The sequence below is a fragment of the Epinephelus lanceolatus genome, chromosome 12 (genome assembly GCF_041903045.1).
Source record: "Epinephelus lanceolatus isolate andai-2023 chromosome 12, ASM4190304v1, whole genome shotgun sequence".
Classification (NCBI taxonomy): domain Eukaryota; kingdom Metazoa; phylum Chordata; class Actinopteri; order Perciformes; family Serranidae; genus Epinephelus; species Epinephelus lanceolatus.
In genome coordinates this window covers 30,951,635-30,972,657 of record NC_135745.1, presented here as the reverse complement: position 1 = coordinate 30,972,657, position 21,023 = coordinate 30,951,635, and the positions used below count along the sequence as shown (strand labels likewise).

The 21,023-nt window shown below is 40.8% G+C and overlaps 1 protein-coding gene across 2 annotated transcripts; it reads right to left on the bottom strand.

The window, feature by feature from the left end:
- Positions 1-84: 84 nt before the first annotated feature.
- Positions 85-16,753, bottom strand: LOC117271403 (endophilin-A2-like). 2 transcript variants are annotated; one of them, XM_033649533.2, is made up of 9 exons: positions 16,540-16,753; positions 11,598-11,666; positions 11,219-11,435; positions 9,070-9,203; positions 8,670-8,828; positions 6,890-6,993; positions 6,324-6,457; positions 5,044-5,100; positions 85-3,572 (listed from the first exon to the last, which is right to left on the bottom strand). In XM_033649533.2, the coding sequence occupies exons 1-9, from the start codon at positions 16,582-16,584 to the stop codon at positions 3,385-3,387; spliced, it is 1,107 nt and encodes a 368-aa protein (XP_033505424.1). In that variant the 5' UTR covers positions 16,585-16,753; the 3' UTR covers positions 85-3,384. The 2 variants fall into 2 exon arrangements, with proteins under 2 accessions (XP_033505424.1, XP_033505425.1); XM_033649534.2 differs by lacking the exon at positions 5,044-5,100 and having other exon boundaries at positions 16,540-16,747.
- Positions 16,754-21,023: the final 4,270 nt, after the last annotated feature.

Genomic DNA, 21,023 nt, shown 5'->3' with positions numbered 1-21,023 from the left:
AAGTGCATGTAAAAAGACATAATCCTGCCTTTATATTTCCTGCATCTATAAATTCACCATTAAAGCTGCAAAAACACACTGGGATCCAAATTACTCAATATTTATTTGAAGAAGCGAATGAACAGCATCCATTCCCCTTTACACAGTAACAAAAATATACAATACACAGAAGATTACATTTAGTACAGAGGTAATCCATATATCCTAAAGATAATCCAGGATAATCCCACTTTTAGTCTCCCCACAGTGTCACAGTTACAAAAATAAGGCATTGCGGAAGACACAGAAGCTCAAGACATGCAAAGCAATAACATTTTAATAAAGGAAACTCCATTAAGATTGTGCATAATAAAATAAAGCTTTAAAGTCCGATAATACTTCATTCATCAATATTGCTCAGTTGAGACACTCATTGGTTGTGGGTGCAACACGAGCCGCTGCAGCATGTAGTGTTGCAATAAATGTCAGTTGCAGCGTTTAACAACTATTTCAGCTGTGACAGCAGCGGCACACAAACATTGATCTTCGCCCTTTGTTCCTCAACATTATTCATCGTCAATATTATACAAGCTGCATAATAGCTCAACCTGAACCCCTGACCCTCATCTCCCCTCCGAAACTCTCTTTTGATTTAGTGTAATGAGGCATGTAAACCCACACCTGAACCGCAGAGTTACTACTCCTCACAGCAGAATACCCAGGCCCTATAACATGAGTAACATAGGACACATGCAAACAGAGCATTTTAAGACGCACATACTATGATAACAATGAGGAGATTATTCCAGGAGTGGACCAGGAGACTCCAGAGGCACCATGGGATTGGGATGGGGGCAGATAATGAGAAAGGGGGTCGGGGTACAGGGGCAGGTGGTGAATAAAGACCAGTGGGGGAGGGAGGAGGATAATCCACTGCTGTGTGCCCTTCTCTGCTGAAAAGACCTGTCTGTTCCGCTCCCGGTTTAAACAGAGATGGGATAGATGAGTAGGGCGGGAGGCGGACTAACAAGGGGATCACGACAAGGGGAGAAAGTTGGTATTTTAGTGAACAGCACAACCCCTCACAGTTCATAGTCAGCATGTAAAAGACTTAATTGAAACTGAAACCGGCCATTGTGCCTCCCTCATTATTAGTAAATTCTGTGCACAATAGTTTGGAGATAGTTATGCAGCATTTTCTGTCAGGCCTGGTGCACAGTTTCAGCCTGAAGACTGAGGCAGGTACAAACACACCCAAATACACATCAGATTAATTTCCATGCTCCAAATTATAGCTTAGAGTACTAAAGCCAAGCTCACCCAAGCACCGTGGGGGAAAACAAATCACAGACTGACAATTAATAGACAAACAGTTGGGTAAAAGCCCACAAAACATTGTGAGGGACACTGCCAGCAGTATCAACGCAGCCTGAGAACATAAAGAAACTGAGGGATGCTTATGGCTTTGGTATTACGCTGCAAAATATTTGGGGGCAGGAGTGAGTCATGTTACATCGCTGTGGGTTGCACTCTAATGGAAACACAATGTCAGATTCAGTAAATAAAAGGAAAAACATGACATTTAATCATTTGAAACATTTCACTTTGCAGCATTGTGCACATGAGGCTGTACAACATGTTTCTTTTTAATGACAAACAGCATCAATGTGAGAGCCTGTGCAACCTTTCTTCTAGGAGAAGACAGTGGAGTGCAGTTAGAAACACTGGAGAGGCTGTAGGTGAATAAAACCACTGACGATGTCACAAATATTAGTGTGATAAAGGTAATAAAAAGCACATTTTTAGATGCCTTCCAGCTTTTTAGAATCAACTACAAGACATTTTTTGGTCTTAAATAAACTGCTAATATTTGTAAAACTGTGTCTGATTAGCAGTGGTGTAAGAGTGAATAAACATTTAAGGTTCAGTTCAGCGCAAAATCAGAAATACATATTTTACCTCTTACACGTGGTGCTATTTATTAATCTTTACTGTTTTGGTCTAAGTGGAGAAGTGTTGGTGATATCGGCTGTAGGTTCGTCTGCCTTCTCTCAAATAGCTGAAACTCGGGTTACTCAAGATAATTCACAGACCCTGTTGTGAGCAGTTTCATGTAGGAACTATTTTCTATTTATTGATCTACACCCGCCAACCGTACTACGGCGCAGAAGGAAGCGTGCATCTACTGCTAGCTGACGTAGCACCACTGAGCTAGCTGATGTTACATCCAAGGAGGACACCATTAATGTTTACATCATGAGCACGAGCCTCTGGTCCATGAGTAGATGCACACTTCCTTCTGGAAAGTGATTTGGTTGGCAGGTGTAGCAGAGTAGAAAGAAAATAGTTCCTACATGAAACTGCTCACAACAAGGACTGTGGATTATCTTGAGTAACCAGGTCATGATTTCTTGAGAGACATCTCTATGGCTGGTATCTTCAACAACTGGCAACTCACAGTAAAACAATCTAGACTGATAAATAGCACCACAAGTAAGAGAAAAAACATGTATTTTTCTGGGGTGAACTGTCTCTTTAATGCAGCAGTCAGTCAATGTCACTTGCTGACTGGCTCCAGCTGTTATTGAAGTTTTGATGTATATCTGGAATAAAAAAAAAACACCCTGCAACATAGAAAAGCCACACAACGTGGATTTGGTACAAGATAACAGAAGCTGTGTGACAGTGCCACTCAAACCAACAGCCAAGAGTGATCTCTACGACCACCAGGTGGCAGTGGAGGATAGTCTCAAACATCAAGCCCAGTCCTCCATGTTGACTCCAACTAGTCCACGATGAGAACAGCACTAAAGCCTGAAGGCACAGGAGTGAAAACTTGGAGTGCATAAAACAGTGTTAAGCAGAATGCATGCGTGTACATGCATGTGTGTAGTACCGATATGAACAATCCACAGAACAAGAAATGCCACTTTGTGAATAAAATAGGTTAAGAATCTATGAATAAAGTAGTTGCACTTCTTAGTGTTTGTGGATACTGCTGACGTGTGTTACAGATGTCATCCTGTCGTGATTCTCTTCATTAGTCCTGGTGATGGAGGTGTAGTGTACAAAGTGCACAGGTGCATAGAGAGTGAATGTAAAGACTCGGGATATGGTAAGTGCACCCAATAATTACGCCTTCATTATTCTGACTGAACATTCCTCCATCCTTACTGTTTTTAAAAACCCAAATCTTTACATAATAATAATAATAATAATACTAATAATATAAAAGCTCTTCACTCAAATAACTCCTAGGTACAAATTAGGTCCTTGTCTGGAGATGTTTACCCTTTTATTGCAATCAAGAAAATAAATCTTTTGGTTATTGAGAGCTGCTAATCTACTACCATTCCCCCGTTTCATCCTCTCCACCCTGCTGCCTCCCCTCTTGCCTTGCTGTTTTCAGTGTGGCAGAGGCACCACCACTTCAACATAGTTGTTGGGGAAGTATCCAGATTTGCCACGAATGGATCCCTCGAACCAGTTCTCATCGATTCGACTGACCAAAGCGATGATATCACCCTCGTGGAAACCCAGCTCTCCTTCGTTCTCCGGCTCGAAGTCATACAGGGCTTTGCAGCACGGCTCAGCTGCAGAGAGAGACACAAAAAGTAGAGGGATGCGAGGAGGGAGACAGAACAAATACTGTCATTTTGTGAAAAGAATATTTGATAATTCCCCTCCAGTGTGATTAGTATGTCCTTTGTCACAAGTATGTTTTCCAATAGGGCTCTGGAACAGAACAGGCATTCATGAGTTAGTCATCAGTGTGGTAAGAAAGAATCCTTCTGAAGCTCAAGGTCAAAATCATTGTACTGGCACGTTTCATAGCTTACCCAGGGTTTTTCCTGCATAGAGAATTACGAGCTGTCTGCCTCAATCAAATTTCATCCCGCCTTCAGCTCTTGACAAAACTCTGACACTCTGGTGTCTTTGTGGGAAACACTATTTTCTAGTAAGTGTTGCACTTGGTGGAACTGTAACTGGGATTGCGGCATTACGCTGATGTGTATCACAATCAGCACAGTGCACTGGGGCTTCTTTTTTGTGCCACTGGAGGTTTCAATATAGTTTCATATCGTCAGCTGGCATTTGTGCAGCTCTACGCAGTTGTGTAAAGTTGGAAAATAATTCACATATTCCAACTTCCTGGATCAGTAACACATGAACAAAATATTGTTAGAACACCAACAATGCTTCTTTCCAACCGTAATAAAGTAGAAAACCTAATTTTCGACCTCTAAGCTGGACCATAAAGTTGTTCTCTGTGCAGCTAGCTGTGAGATCAAAGCCCAACACCAAGAAAAATATTCAACGACTACACTCTAACACAGCGTAGTGTCCTCAAAATCACTTCACACATAATTATTAGAACTGCTTAAATATGTTGCTTGTAAAAAGGCGTTTGCTTGAGCCAGTTGAGGCCACTGAGCACAGGCACCCGTGGGTGTGTGCACATGATCAGGACGGTGCCACAGAAGGCTTCATTTTGAGCCAGGAAAAACCCTGTTAACGATTTTATTCCAGCCATAATGGCCATGTTCAAGTTTTGGGCCTGAGACATTTATTTTCTCCTGTCTGTGTTCAGAGGTGGATAATATTAGATTTACCTCCTGAGCTTTAAAATAAACAATGTGGCATGTAGTGATTTTTCTTGAGGTTCAGAAGCTTCATCAGTTAGTGAACAGGCAGACATACAGGTACATACAATTCAGCAAAACCCATGACTGCAGGTGATATTTGGCCGACAGCTCTGATTAGAAACACCACAGTCAGTCAGTAAGTTAACTTAAAATAAAGCTGAAAATTGGTTTGCTGACATTTCTATGTATCTGCAGCCTTGGTCAGACAGAATATTCACACCTTAACAAGCCCCGTCTCCTTGTGGGGACTTCACACAGTGGACCCAACAAACACCATTCAGCAATAACAGTCGAATACTTCACCATCACAGACATGCATACACCTCTCTACCACACAGACGTGCGCCAGAGTCAGTGAAAGTAGTGAAACTTTCTAGTTCTGCGTAAGTGACACGTTATCTTCATCTGTCTCACTCACGCGGTCTGCTCTTGATGGAGGTTCTTTGGAAGGATGGACCTTGATATTGCACTCGGGCTGGTTAATGTCGCAGAGGGAAAGACACATCAGTCTAACAAATGAGATTGTCTTGCTCAAATGCCTTCTACTGGTAGGCCTTGTACATATATATATATATATATACACACACACACACACAGATCAAGGTTTCCATCAGAAAAAACTGGTGCGGGTTCATATGTCCCGAAGATTTCAACATCCCGCACAAATGGCAAAAATTCCAGTCAAATATTATCTGTCTTCATCGAGTTTAAAAACAATTAATAAGCATGAACTGATATATATTATGTGAATAATAACAAAAAAATTCCTTTTGCTTTACACTGTGTCCTAACTGAATGTGACTGGAGAGACCGTCAGCAACAAATCAATTTGATTTCATTGTTTAATTAATGCCCTATCTGGCCTGAGCTGAACTTTTGTCACTGCCCTGTTTCTATTTATTCCTGTCATATACTCTGAAAGCGCTGCAGCGGATAAGGCTGATTTGTGAAGCTGAAGTGAGGAGTTATCTGTACCTTACCTTCTCATTTTACTACAAAACCTAAATATGGTGGCAGCTGGCTGGAGGGAGATCGCCTAGGAGCAGAATGTTTTTGGTAATGACCGTTGCTAATTTCAAGCTGCTTGCCGCTAAATATATTGTATGTTATTTCTAGTAAATATCACAATATAAATTGTCGGTTTTCTGTTTAAAAAATACAAACGTAGAAAGACAGCGAGCACTCACTCATCCTTTAAGTGGTCAGATTTCCTGTTTGAACTCAAGCGCACAGCTGATGGTATGTGGTCTGTTTACATGTTGTAACAGAAATTCATACTTAACAGAGTCAGTGAGGAAGGAGAATTTTATGATGTTACGTGATGCAATGTGATAGTCAGATGCCTGCTTGCTGTTAGGACACAGTGTTGGGCTTACATATTCTCAGAGGGAATCATTTTCATCAGACATGATGACCAGAGAGACTTAAATATGTTGGACTTCAACAGATTTTCGCTATGAAAAATAGTCAGTACCAGCTAACAGAAACCCTGACACAGATGTTCATGCACTAGTGGTGTGCTATACCAATTCATTCACAATAATGATAAAAAATATATATTTATTTTTAGTTATTTGTCATATCATCAAGAATATCTTCACGCAAATATATCCTGAAATATTGTGATATCATTTTAGGGCCGTATCTCCCACCCCTATCAAGCACACTCTTACAAAAGGTACAAAAATGTAAGTTTACCAGGTGAGTAAGCTGGAGGGCTTGATGCAGCCGGTGAGTATCCTCCATTGGAGTTTTCTGCATCTCCATAGTCAAAGACTGGTCTGGGTTTGGGTGTGTATTCACGTCTTGGACGAGACTGGGCCTCCATCATCCTGCACACAATCAGAATAAAAACCATCACCACTCTGAGCTCACCAAAGCAGATAGAGACAGGTTCAACAAAGAGATTTTCTAATAGGCTATAATCCAATTACAACTAAACAAGTTAACTATTAAATACAAAACAAGTCAACTTTATTCCATTATTCCAAAGTACAAGTGATATTTTAATTCTGTAATGAGGGAAAAGCAGATTATATCATCTATCTGTGCCTAAAGAACCAAAGATAATGATTCAAATCTATCTTGTTCAGTAAAAAAGAAGTGATCTGTGCTTAGCATCAGCTGCCCCTTCACATTCATGACTTGTAATCAGATGGGTAAAAGAAAATGCTGCTGCTGAATCATCCCTCATCACCAGCCAGAGGACACAGCCTCAACATACAAAAGGCATGCCATCTTCCACAAATAGTCATGGCTCTGACCTTTCGCTCAGTTTTTCAGAGAGCCCCGTCAAGAGCTGCGCGGCCTGTCTGTGGTACTGCAGCAGAGACTCCACCAAAGAATTCAGTTGACTCACCTGCTCCACCTACATGCACAGAAAATCTATTTTAGAACAAGACAAAACACAGAAACAGCAGTGGCCCTTGAGAGCATTATTTACTGGTTAACCATTTGCATTCCCAGCTCGTCATTCTTGTTTGTTTATCATTATGTCACTGTTGTTTGTCACAGTAACTTCACGTAAAAACCTCATAATGGCGGGAAGGAAAAAGGTAAATAACAAGACAAACAGGTTTGACAAGCTCACACTAGTGCAAGTCACTGTGAATAAAAAACAAAGGCACGCCAACTGACACATACTGTCCTTGAAGATGTAAAAAGGATATGCTAGCTGAGAGGCTGTGAGCAGCCAAGAAACATGCATTTGCACCAGCCACAATTAATATTAACAGGTACATTAACAGAAGAATTTTTGTTTCTCTGGCTGTCATATTTTATACAGTTCTAACGCTGATTATCTAGGCTAATTTTTTTCTTAATTTGCTCCTCTATTTTGGGTTTGTCTGATTCCTAAGAGCATCAAATTCACAGTGTGTCCCACACTGTGCCACAAGAGACTGGTGCAATGAATAACTTATCAGTATATATATTCCAACAGCGCTCCTAATGAACGGTCCATCGACAAAATCAAAATGTGGCGGCAGCTGTTTTTATTGTGGCGGGCTGCCACGAATAAATGAATGTGTGGGAAACCCTGATTCATTCACTGCATTAATGCACCATTATAGAGTGAGCCAATTCAACTCCATCTGCTTCAGCCATAAATACTTTTAATCACAACACAATTAGTGAATCAGATTGCAGTCAATGTATTTCTCCTGTCACTATACTAAAAACTAATATTGCTAGAGAGGAGATGTTGGCACCCATGATATTTTCCCAGCTCCCACTAAATTTTTAATACCCTTTTTTCACCAAAATTAACATGTGTATGCAGTTTTTTTAACATGGGAAAACCTGCTAATAATAGGCAATGAATTACTTGCCACTGCCAGCACACAGCTCTTCAGTGTATGAGTATGCCTCTGTAGTAAACAGTAGAAGCAGCATGGAGGTAAGTGAATATGTTACAGTGGTTACTTGGTTTTTAAATCCATTCAAATTCTGCCCAAGAAATGCTCTAACATTATTCTAAATTAGCTGGGGACTGAGATGGACAGAATTTGTGAATTTGTGAATTTGTGGCATCATTGCATCAAGTCAGAGAAGGGGCTAAATTTAGCACATCCACCTGGTTGTCATTATTCCATCACTGCTTACTGGAGCTAATCAGAGTCATCTGTCACAGGAATGAATGCGGATTGTAACCTGTCCCACTAAAGATAAAAGCCAGATGCTGGTGTGTGTAAGTGGAATTTTTGTCCAGTATCTTGTGTGAACTCTACTGATCTATCAAACAACCCATCACAGTAACGCAGCATTTCCACTGGCACTGATTGAATCAGATGGCTCATTCATCACTTTAAGCCTATTACGGATAATAATATCAAACATAACAATGTTTGCTGGCTTTGGACATTCTGACATCACTTAGCCTTCTTTATTGGCAACAGGATTAATTAAAGAAAAAAAAGGCGCTAGATCAACCAGCAGTTTTAAGAGTAATAGAAGCGTTTGCAGTGTTTTATAATCAAGGCCAGTAGGGCTTGGTGTGCCATCTGTAACACAAAGTGAATCCAGTTTAGTCTACAGGTGACTCACATCTGTTTCCAGCAGGTTGTGCATGGAGGCCTCAGCCATCTCTTTGGACTCGTGGAATTTCTCCAGGGCCTGCCTGATCTCCTCATCTGGGATTTTACCTTGACGTTTCTTTTTATAGTCATAGTCGAGACGGCGGCCCTCCAGCTTCTTCAGGTGGTGCTGAGGGGGGTCAAAGAATTGGGATTAGGAGGAGGAAGTTTAACAGATGACAGCATATGAATATCCAAGTATTTTCACTTGTGTGTGATCGTTTGGAGAAAACTGCATCAGTCAAACATTTGCATGCAGTTCGTCCTTTATGCGCCAGGGCAGTTAATACTTTTTTCACACTATGACTGCAGAGTTCATTAGTCAATGCCAGACCTGTACGTGCAGAAGCATACCGCCTCTTTGATTCTACCTGAATGTCTTTGATGTCCCTCTCAGCGACTGCCTGCAGTGGGTCAATAAAGTTCTGCTTCACATCAATATCCAGAGAGTCCTTGACCTCGGACATCCTCTTCATTGTATCCCCGATATCTATTAGAGCCCCACCTGCAATACACACACATGCAAAATACCAACATTAGGTACTGCGAGTCATCATGATGCCTGTTAGCATATTAAAGGCGCTGTATGTAAGAATGTGGCCAAAACGGTTGGCTGCACTCAAATTCAAAATACTGCTGCGAGTCATGTCTGCTCCCCCTTCCCTACAGATTCGAGGTTGCTGGACAGCGGCACGCTGGAGACTAATTTGTTTGCCCACGGGCGGCTGCCGCAGCAGGGCTGCGTCGTCGTGTCCTTGATCTTCGGTTTTCCAGCGGACCGTTCAAGCAAGTCCGGCTTCTCTGCTGCTAACGCTGCTGCCGGGATACAGCTGAGGAGAAGCCGGCTGCTCATGCTCTTATACAGTCTATGTTCATGCTATGTACTGGGACGCTGCTAATGCTGCTTGCTGTGCTGCTGTAGCTCAGTCATAACTGTAACTGATGCTGAGACTCTACTGACTGCGTGACTGGTAGACGGCGGTGGGTGGTGCAACAGGCCAAAACACAAATTCAAAACATAAACATGATTTGCAGACCGCAAAAATGTTTTTCAAATGCGAATATTCTGGTTGTACTATTGTTGTCGGTGAGATCAGTATGTTATCTGAACATTATTCCTTAGTCTCTGTGACATATTAGGAGGATTTTATGACTATTTGCTTTAGATTTCTTACATATAGCTCCTTTAAAGAGGCAACAGATAGCATCTTTTCCTAAATATATCATTATATCAATAATGTGGGTTGCACAGGGTAGTGGCCACATTAAAATCAGACTGTCAGCGTTTACATAGGTTACTTAGTGGCTTTGCAATCTTTGCAATAGGCTTCTGCCACCAGGGGTGAAATTTCGCGGAAAAAATCTGCTTTATGGCAGGAAATGCGTCATGTTTTACGAAATTGGTCTGTCAGCCACTCAGGACTGGAGAGGGTCCTTATGAGGAGTTGGGCATGAGATAGTTGAGTCACGAGCACAATGGCAGACGGACAAAATTTGGAGACAAGTGAAAAACGGCCTAGCAAAAGAAATGAGCTCCTCTGTCTGAGGAGGCAAAGAAGACCAAAAAGGAGAGTGATGAAAGAAGAGGAAAAACAAGAGTAAACCTCAGTCAGGAGGGAGGGAGCTCCATGACCAGAGAGGCTTCAAAACCGATGTCCAGCTAGCTTTCTTTCAAATGGATCAGTACGTAACATGGCTAAATGTTAGCTAGACGAGAGATACGTAGATCTGAGATATATACTGTACTGGCTGCTAGTTCATTCCTAGCTGGCCAGCATCGCAAATCTCCGCAACCAGGGGCCGGGTAGCGAGTGTTGGTCAGCTGACATCCTCGTTGCCGTAGACCTTGGACAGTGATACCCCCCCCCCCTCCTCTTCTCACGGAGGCAGCTATCGATGGACATCGCCCAGCTAGGTTACGCCTAGCTAAGTGAACACTGAACTTTGTTTCCCATTCAATTTGAGCTCCAACCGGCGGCATCGTTTCCATACGGTACCGTTTATTCTAGAATCGGGACTGTTTACATGTGCATGTTGGTATAATTCCACTGTGTCCACTGTTGTTTGTACTGATACTGTACATATTGGTATAATTTACTGTGAGTTGTTTGTACTGGTACTGTACATTCTGGTATTATTATTTGCATTACTATTTGTTTTTTCTTCAGATAAATCTGATAGTTGTTGCTCAGTCTCTTTACTCATTTATTTAGTAGAGTGTCCACACACCTTCTCATTCTACATATACAGAGAGGTATACTGGTGGCTTTACAGCCTACATTTTATTTAATTTAGAGAGTCATATTATTGATTATCTTTGATCCCCACGGTCAATTTGGTTGTTGCGACAGTGTGACGCAACACCACTGACGCTACGTGGCGCCAAGCTAAAAAAAAAAAAAAAAAAAAACGGAATCCTATCTGTTGCCTCTTTAAGTAGATACATGGGCAACCCCTGAACAAATATGCACCGTAACATACATATCTCTTCTCCCCTCTAACTGCCTCCACTGTTCTTACCAAAGTTGGTGTCCTCGCCCATATCCCGTCCATATTTTGTCATGCACTCCCCTAGGAGGCCTTCAGGCTGGGGGTAGCCCGGACTCTTGACCTGCCCACGGATTTTGGACACTGTGTTGAGCATGGAAAGCTTAGCTCTCGTTGCTGGGTTGGGCTGGAGGTACTCTGATGTTTTGTTGATAACTTCAACCACTGCTTTGCTGGTTACATCTGCTTTCTGTTGGCACAGATTTAGGAGAGACAATTATCTATATGTGTGTGAATATGCCGAGTTGTACACCTTTGAGAGTGTTAAGTGAGTACTTTCAGTGAAACAAAACAACATATTGTTATTCTACATTTTTAGTACAGATACTTTCTTAAAATGTATGTATGTTACCCTCTCGAGATCCCTGAAGTCTTCATCCAGTTTGGTTCCCTCTGCACCTCCAACCTTCTCACTCACCATCTGTGAACATAGAGCAACTCGAATAATGAAGCCAACTAATGGATAAATACATTTAGGATTCCACATTTTTTGCTCCGTGACTAACTTGACAACATGGTCATATAGGAAAATAAGACCGATTAAGCCCTAAATTTTTATTAATAATATTGTGAAAACATTTCTAACTGTCTTCCACTTCTGCATTTTCAAGTTTGAGGCTAACTAAAGGGCAGAATTTCTGGATAAGAGGTTTGTTCAAGGACAACGTGAGAACCTGCTGTTAAAGAGGCTTACACCAGACCTTCACAGCCACATCGCTCTCTGTTTCCAAACTTTAATGGATATTTAATAATTTCCACCATTTTTTCCAGGCCTGGTTAACACAGTTCTCAAATTCCAAGACATGGCCACGTTTTCCGTCAGTGGGGGAAACTCCTCAAGTGTGCATGGGGGAATGAATGCTGAACACTGGACTTTCCTCTCTACCCAGAGCCTGCGTTCCATAAAGAATTCTACTGAGGGTTTTCCTTTTTCCATCCAGGTCAGCAGACACACTGCAGTTTCCTACGCTACAACCACAACCATGGATACTTTTACTGAACACACACACTAACTTCATATCCTGACTCACACATGGTACATACGTTCTCCATTTCTCCTCCAGAGCAACAAACTCTCAAATCCAGAGCAGTTGGCTGGCAGGCCAAACAGAGACTCATTGTGTGTGCGTCTTCTCTCTTAGTTCAACTCGGTGCAGCTGTTGGCACCACACTGCACATAAAACTCTACGACCAGATGGATCAATCAATCTCTCTAGCTTGTACAGTACAAAGGTTTGGTAAAGTTATTATGTATGAAACAGTCAGTGGCTCTGAAAATGCCCTAAGCACTGATTGCCAATTGATTCACGGGACATAATTTAGCCCCACATGTTCCCCAATTATGAAGTCTAATAAACAGCATTTTAATTGCAATTAATGAATCTCTTGGTACCAGCTGTTAAATTGTGGCATGTAGTGTCGTAAAATCCAAGCACAAACACACTTCCAACGCCCCATCTGGCTTCATAATCGCCAGCACACATTTGTCCTACATGACTAATAAAGCTGCCCATCTCAGTCTGACTATGGTATGTGATCTGTCTTGAAAAACCAAGCTATGAGATTTAGCTTTAAATAAACACACATGCAGGGTTTTATTTAAAAAAAAAAAAAAAAAAGTATGGAGTCATACAGAAATAATCCCTCAGCACCACCACGTATGACCCACAAGGAGTGTGTGACAGTGTATTTATCTGCAGAGACTCTGCCTTCTGCCGCATCTCCACTTTCCTCCAACTGCTCAAAAACACAGCCAAAATATCTCCCGATACAGCCGCTTCCATCGTGAGCTTGTGATGTCATTTAAAGCCAGAGTCCATGCCGTGGTAACCTGTGTGGTGTCGAGCTCCCACCCATACACCGTCTGACCAATCACAAGCAGCGCCATTGATTGTGAGCGCACACTTGACGTCAAACCCCCTTTTTGTAGCATCAACTAACTTAAATTAGGGCTGCATGATTACGGCCAAAATGATAATCAGGATTAGTTTGAGAAATATTAAGATCACGACTACTCATCACGATTATTCAGTTTTTAGGGACAAAATATTTTTTATTGCACTTTGACATTTAGGCCCAAATAAACACAGCGCCACTTTAACTTCAATGTAGTGCTAAATTTCTGGTAATGTACAAACATTTGTATCAAAATATGATTGGTTCTTTTTCACAGTGCATCTCCTTGAAGCAAATTATAAATAAAATTGTACCAAAACTTTTTTACCCTAAATCGACAGACCACTGCTTTCACTTTTACCTTGTACCATATCCCTGCTAATTATCAATTTCCATCAAAATAAGACTTAAAATGAGGTTCTTCTTCACCTAAATTCAGTGCATTTTCTCTGGCAACAAGGACGGGGGTTGACAACAACAAGTGGGTAACATTCGCAAAGTTATTCTTCCTGGCCTTCATGCATTTATCATACTGCAGATTGTGGTGTTTTTTTAGGTGGTTTAACAAATTAGTTGTGTTTCTTTGCGTCACAGACACAAATCTCATGTACACTTTGCATATGATTTGCTCTTGTGTCCAGTCAACAGATGATAACTGTTGAAAACTGATGATATTCATTTTGTCCGTCTGCAGTTGCAACATTCAGGATATGTTTTTTGCAGGCTGCAGCTGCAGGGTGCACAGGTAGTGGACAACCCTTCCAAAGTAAAGGCTGGCTGTTAGTTTAGGAAGCACTTGCTTTGATATGCAGTGAAGTTTTCTGTGAGCGGAGCATGCATTTTAAACACCAATACAGCAGCTGATCACATTCATTTAACATGGTTTATGACCTTTAATGCAGACAGCAAACAGAGGGCAATCAAGATGGCTTGGCTTCACTCTTGGGAAGCTGTCATGTCAGTCTATGACGTGTGTGTACCCACCCCAACAGTGCTCAGATGAGATCTTGGCTTTACAAAAAGGGTAGCAACCATGTACCAAGCCATAAGCAGCAGGTGTCCAAGAGGCACGGCGCTGAAGAAACCCAAATACAGTGAGGCGATATGCCAAATGAGAGTGAATCTTGGGGTTAGCTTTTACTTTCACTTTCACAGAGAGTAACATTCAATCCTGCATAGTATACCCTTCAATTATTTACACGCTTTGTTACTTTGATAAATCTAAATGAGTCAAATATATAGTGTTTAAAAAGACAGAAAGTCATGAGGACATTTGATACAGAGCATTAAGTCTTATTGGTCAATGACAAAAGCAAAACACATTACATGTTGTGAAATAAAATGAAACAGCAGGTGCACAATATTAAATAGTATGTGCACGATATCAGCTGTATATGTCTCCTTAGTACCTTCGCTGACATTCTGTTCAATCATTAATTGACTCAAATATATTTTTATGGCGGTATGACGTGGAGCTTGTTGTGCAACTAACACTACAGAGCTGATTATCCACCTCCACCCTGTTTTATTTCTCGTCATAGCCTGGATGTTTTATAGCCTGTGTCTGTTTAATTTGTCTTAATAGCCTTGTTGTCCAGGCCTGTGCTAATAGAGGGCAAGATGTTTAGTGTAGGTCCTATATGTTAACAGCTATATTATATGTCCCAGTAGTTGAGACTTCCACACTGGGGGTCGGCCAGTACCACTGTACTGTGGTGTAATCCATACACTGCTTAAGTTTTGCCAAAGCTTATGGCGTATAGATTTCTGTGCACTCCCTCTGGCTTGTTTTTATTGCTGTATTGTGTACTGACTACATCTGTGTCTTAAGAGCTGGAAGCTGGTTTGGGCAGAGTACCCACATTACTAGGATTCCATTACACACCCACTGAGAAAGGAGCTATCACTTGCATGTCACATTACATTGGGGCAAAGCAAGGACCTGTTGCAAGAAAGGTGTCATCAAAACATATGCTGCCGGTTTTGCAGGCCATGTCTTGCTGGGCTTCATGTTTGTGGTGGTGGGTTTGACTTTTAACTGCCTCGAGAGCCAACAGTAATATTTCTTTCCTGAGAGGGACAAGTGCCATTTGAAATTTGGATGCACAAGAGAAACCTGACTAAATAAATCCAAGATTTTCATACTACTGTGAATGTTTGTACACAATCTGGCAGTCAGACATTTAACTGACATGACATAAAGTCACTTCCATTTGAATAAATATTTGACTTGCATCTCTGAGCCTTCAGATCCATCTGGCATCAGTGTTAACTTGTGCTTTCAGTTTAACATGCTTGCTTGGTCTGTCACGCTGAGAGTGTTCAAAGAAAATGGGAGTTATGTTCCAAAATTAGATGTTTAGCTTTGGAAACAGTATCACCAATGTTAAAAACAAGAACGTGGAATTAATATCAGTGCCTTTATGACATTATGAATTCTTTATGTTAGATATAAGTTATTTCCTTACTTGTAAAATCTTGAATATGCATTTCATGATAGTGTCCAAGTCTTACAGGTCAGTCATGTAATATTGTTGGAAACACAGCACACACTTAAGAGATGACAGTATCACATTTGCCAAGTTGTTTTGAAACGAGTGTTTTGAAAACATTGTGCAATCCAACACTTTAGAGATAACAAACATGGCCATCACTTAAGGTATTAACACCTGAGTGATGAATCTACCTGCTGTCTGCTGCTAACATAACAGCAAAACACGACGAAACCAAGCCCCCACAAATACATATTTCATCTCCATCAAACCAGAAACTCATCCTTTAAATGCCCGACTTTTGTGTCAGTCTTTAACTTCGACAAATCAGGGTTGATTTTGTACTTAAAGGTTGATTTAGTGAAATACAAAGTACAGCAGTTGAACTAAACTTGCAAAAACTAACAAACTAAGTAACTAACACTAACCTATTTACTCAACAATGTGGGAAAGTAACGTTAGTTAAATACTTCAATACATTAAATTAGGACAAACATCTACTATGGAAGCCACTGCCAAATAGCAAGCTTTAACATTAGCGTCACTTAAGGTAACGTTAGCTAACGTCAACTTGCTAACTTTGCATTAGCGTTAGCTACATTAACGTAACGTCAAGAGTTTACGTTACGTTACTGTAAGCCAACACGTTTGACAGTTGTTGAGGAGTTTAATAACAATTTAGCTACTCGAATAGTTTTTCAACAAGTTAAAACACTTCATATAGCTCGTTTTTGGCCACGAAAACACGTCTTATCGCTAACTACCCTGATACGATTCCCATTTTGGTAAACCAGCTAACGTTAGCTTGAAGCTAGCGTAAATTCGCAGTAAAAGTAACGATAGTGTTAGCTACGTTAGCTAGCGTCGGCTAAGCTACCGGCTAACGTTGTAAAAAGTCGCTCTTACCTGACTCGCTTTGTAAAACTGCTTCTTAATTCCCGCGACGGACATCTTGCACCGTCAGTGTTGCCACCTGGACCTCGACGGGGGAAATAGTGTTTTAATAATACTTGCTTAGAGTTTGTAGTTTGGAGCTCAGACAGCAGCCGAGCAACACGTCTTCAAACTTTGCACCGTGGATGTAAAAACTTGCTAGGCAACCACAATTTCCTGGCTGCAGCTTCATGTGGGAGGCTCCAGAGCCGTGGATAAAGTGGGTCACAACACACACACACACACACACACACACACACACACGCACACACACACACACACACACACACACACCATTCATCCAAACATCCTTTCTCTGCAAAATGACACATTGAATTAATTGCTGACTTAAGCTGAGACAGACTTTCATTTACCCCCATGAAACAATACTTTGCTGTGTATTGCTGCCTTTGCATGTAAAATATTATTGACTCACTGTTCTTTAGAAAATGTGTGCGTTATCTAAGTTTATATAGGGCTGCATCTAATGATTATATTTAGTATTAATTTGTTTAATTATTGAATTGTCAAAAAAAGACAATCCCATCTCAATTTTTTAGAGGCAAAACTTTAAGAGGTGGTTGAAAGCTCAAGAAAAGACTTTTTTTTTGGCTGAACTACTGTTTTCAATGTAAACTTCTACTTTAGAGAAGATATTTTATTAATGATATATACAGTGGAGCTCCCAATGGAGGTGGGGATTGGCATGTGGGTAGTGGCCCCCCTGGTGAAAACATCTGGAGTGCAATATTACTGCATTTAAGAGGCTGTGGTGCTTATTTTTTAAGCTACCTAGCTGCAAGATACCACTACCATGGTAGCTTGTGAACCTAGATGACGTAAGGCATCTTTTAATACCAACCACATGCATCTGATGCAAAGCCATCCTGATCACTAAAGACTCTTCTCACCCCCTCCACCAGTCCTTCCAGTTATGGCCATCAGGCAGATGCTATAATGTCCCACCCACCCCCAAAAACATCTACAAGACATCCTTAATTCTCTCTGCAATAACCACCCTGAACAATCTAAAATAGACACCGCACTTAAATCTGATTTTATCAGTTGCTGTTTTAACAGTCCTTTTATATACAGTCAGGTCCATAATTATTTGGACAATGATACAGTTGTCGTCATTTTGGCTCTGTACACCACCACAATGGGTTTTAAATGAAACAATGAATACCTGCTTAAAGTGCAGACTCTCAGCTTTCATTTAAGGCTTTTTTCAAAAATGTAGTATGAACCGTGAAGGAATTACAACCATTTCTTCACACAGTCCCCCAACTTTAAGGGCTCATAAGTATTTGGACAAACTAACATAATCATCAATTAAACAGTCAGTTTTAATACTTGGTTGCAAATCCTTTACAGTCAATGACTGCCTGAAGTGTTGGACACATAGGCATCATCAGATGCTGGGTTTCTTCCCTGGTGATGCTCTGCCAGCCTTTTACTGCAGCCGTCTGCACTTCCTGCTTGTGTTTTGGGTGTTTTGCCCTCAGTTTTGGCTTCAGCAAGAGAAACGCATGCTCAATTGGATTCAGGTCAGATGATATGACTTGGCCATTGCAGAACATTCCACTTCTTTGCCTTAAAAATGTCTTTGGTTGCTTTTGCAGTATGCTTCAGGTCAATGTCCATCTGCACTGTGAAGCATCGTCCAATGAGTTTTGAAGCATTTGGTTGAATCTGAGCAGATAATGGTGCCCCAAACACTTCAGCTTTCATCCTGCTGCTCTTGTCAGCAGTCACATCATCAATAAATACAAGAGAACCAGTTCCACTGGCAGCCATACATGGCCATGACATAACAGTACCTCCACCATGCTTCACTGATGAGGTGGTGTGCTTTGGATCATGAGCAGTTCCTTCCCTTCTTCCTTCTCTTGTCTTCCCATCATTCTGGTAGTTGATCTTTGTTTTATCTGTCCATAGTATGCTGTTCCACAACTGTACAGGCTTTTTAGATGGTTTTTGACAAACTCTAATCTGGCCTTCCATTTTTAAGGCTAACCAATGGTTTGCATCTTGTGATAAACCCTCTGTATTTATTCTAGTGAAGTCTTGTCTTGCTGACAAGAGCAGCAGGATGAAAGCTGAAGTGTTTGGGGCACCATTATCTGCTCAGATTCAACCAAATGCTTCAAAACTCATTGGATGATGCTTCACGGTGCAGTTGGACAATGACCTGAAGCATACTGCAAAAGCAACCAAAGACATTTTTAAGGCAAAGAAGTGGAATGTTCTGCAATGGCCAAGTCATATCATCTGACCTGAATCCAATTGAGCATGCGTTTCTCTTGCTGAAGCCAAAACTGAGGGCAAAACACCCAAAACACAAGCAGGAAGTGCAGACGGCTGCAGTAAAGGGCTGGCAGAGCATCACCAGGGAAGAAACCCAGCATCTGATGATGCCTATGTGTCCAACACTTCAGGCAGTCATTGACTGTAAAGGATTTGCAACCAAGTATTAAAACTGACTGTTTAATTGATGATTATGTTAGTTTGTCCAAATACTTATGAGCCCTTAAAGTTGGGGGACTGTGTGAAGAAATGGTTGTCATTCCTTCACGGTTCATACTACATTTTTGAAAAAAGCCTTAAATGAAAGCTGAGAGTCTGCACTTTAAGCAGGTATTCATTGTTTCATTTAAAACCCATTGTGATGGTGTACAGAGCCAAAACGATGACAACTGTATCATTGTCCAAATAATTATGGACCTGACTGTATGTATATGAGTCATGTTTATTGCTGAGCCTTGTGAAAGGAGAGTTTCTTTCACCGTTGGGACAGATAATATAGTTTATCTATTCTAATCTATTCATAGCTTTTTGGTCAAGGGGCTAAATAATGCTCCAGAGTTCGATTAAATTTTGAGGGAACAGTTGGCAAAGCCCATTTTGAAAGAGCTCCTTTGAACTCTCATCTCAAGATATCTGAATGATAATGGGTTCTAGTAACCATAAGTCTCCCCTGAACATGAGTAGGCTTGTTACCAGTACATATTTTGTTTCTTACAATCAATATACTTATTCAAATTTAAGCTTTATTTTTGTCTTTTTAAGGATATGGACAGTTGGACTATTTGAAGAGCAATAAATCGGCTACGTATAGACACATAACACATTAAAAAAGGGTTGTTGTGGAGCTCAAAATGTTAACTATAACAGTATTAGTCCATGCATATCAAATAATTAGTAATATTAACTGTAAGTAAGAAACCAAGGTATATCAGTGTACAATTTCCGAACACTCCATATCAACATATTTTTCAAGTAGTTTATATGCTACAGCAGCATAAGCGAATCCCTGGAATTAAATTATGGCTTTTGGTTTTGGTGTGCCACCCCAAGATTTTCAGTGGTTCCATCTGGCCATCCCTATGAGAAATTTCTGGGGGCACCGCTGGATATATATTGGACAACCCGAGAATGGTTAGATATTTGATTGAATAATGACTCTATTTATTATTCATTCGTCAGAATTGTCGCAGATGTTTTTTTTTATTTAGAGATGTCTCACTGCATAGTGGCATGGAAGGAATAGGGTGTGCATACAGAGCAAATACTAGTCTGATTCCAAACATTAGAGCAGTAGTGACCATTTACATTTGCAGGATTATGATAATCAGATCAGTGCTTTTAAAGACTAACTAGATGTCTGTTCAGCCAACAACATGCAAGGACCCATTATTAGCGGTGTGCCATATCATATCGTTCATGATAATACCAGTATAATTTTTAATATTGTACGAAAATTTCATATTGTGATACTCACTATATTTCGACTTGTTGACATATTGACGTCATACTGTTACCCACGGCAACAACAAACATGGCTGAAAACAAAATTATTACCAACTCTGTGGTGGTTCCAAAAAGAGGAGCAGCTTCAGTAGTGTGGAATAAACTGTGGCGTCCTGAATGTTTTATGAACAGCCCCGAACTTCTCAGACTCTTTTAGCAAGTTACCACTCAGAGGGAACTCAGTCAGCGGCTCCTCTGGCAACAGCACAGCGTCTCTCCCTCTCCTCTCTCACCTTGCGCACATGGGAGTCAATGTCGTCATGTGATTTTGTCATAAACCTTTGGTAATGTGAACCTACGTGACACTCGCAGCTCGACAAAACACTACATATATGTGAATGTGTGATAGTTATCGTAGCAAAACAGCCTGTCACAGGTTACAGCGTGATGATTAGAGGAGAAATGTGGCAGAGCATAAAGGTCCAGGTGGAAAAAAAACAACTTAATTATTTAGGATTTTACAAAAAGAAGGAAATCACCTGTTGATTTATATATAGATCCCAGGGGACATTTTTTTTGTATTTGGGAGCTGTTTAAATGTGTAATTTGTGGCAGATTTTATATTGTTTAACTATTAATATTGTATACAGAATCTGAATCTCACTCTGAGTTACTGTTGTTGTTCACAAACTAAAGAAATAAGGGAT

What these genes read in the sequence shown, in the direction of transcription:
- LOC117271403 (XM_033649533.2), bottom strand. Translation starts at nt 16,584, where the DNA reads ATGTCCGTCGCGGGAATTAAGAAGCAGTTTTACAAAGCGAGTCAG. An exon ending in GGGCGAGGACACCAACTTTG is followed by an intron (nt 9,204 to 11,218) that starts GTAAGAACAGTG and finishes TGTGTATTGCAG; the next exon opens with GTGGGGCTCTAATAGATATC. An exon ending in CCCTCCAGCTTACTCACCTG is followed by an intron (nt 5,101 to 6,323) that starts GTAAACTTACAT and finishes GACATTAACCAG; the next exon opens with CCCGAGTGCAATATCAAGGT.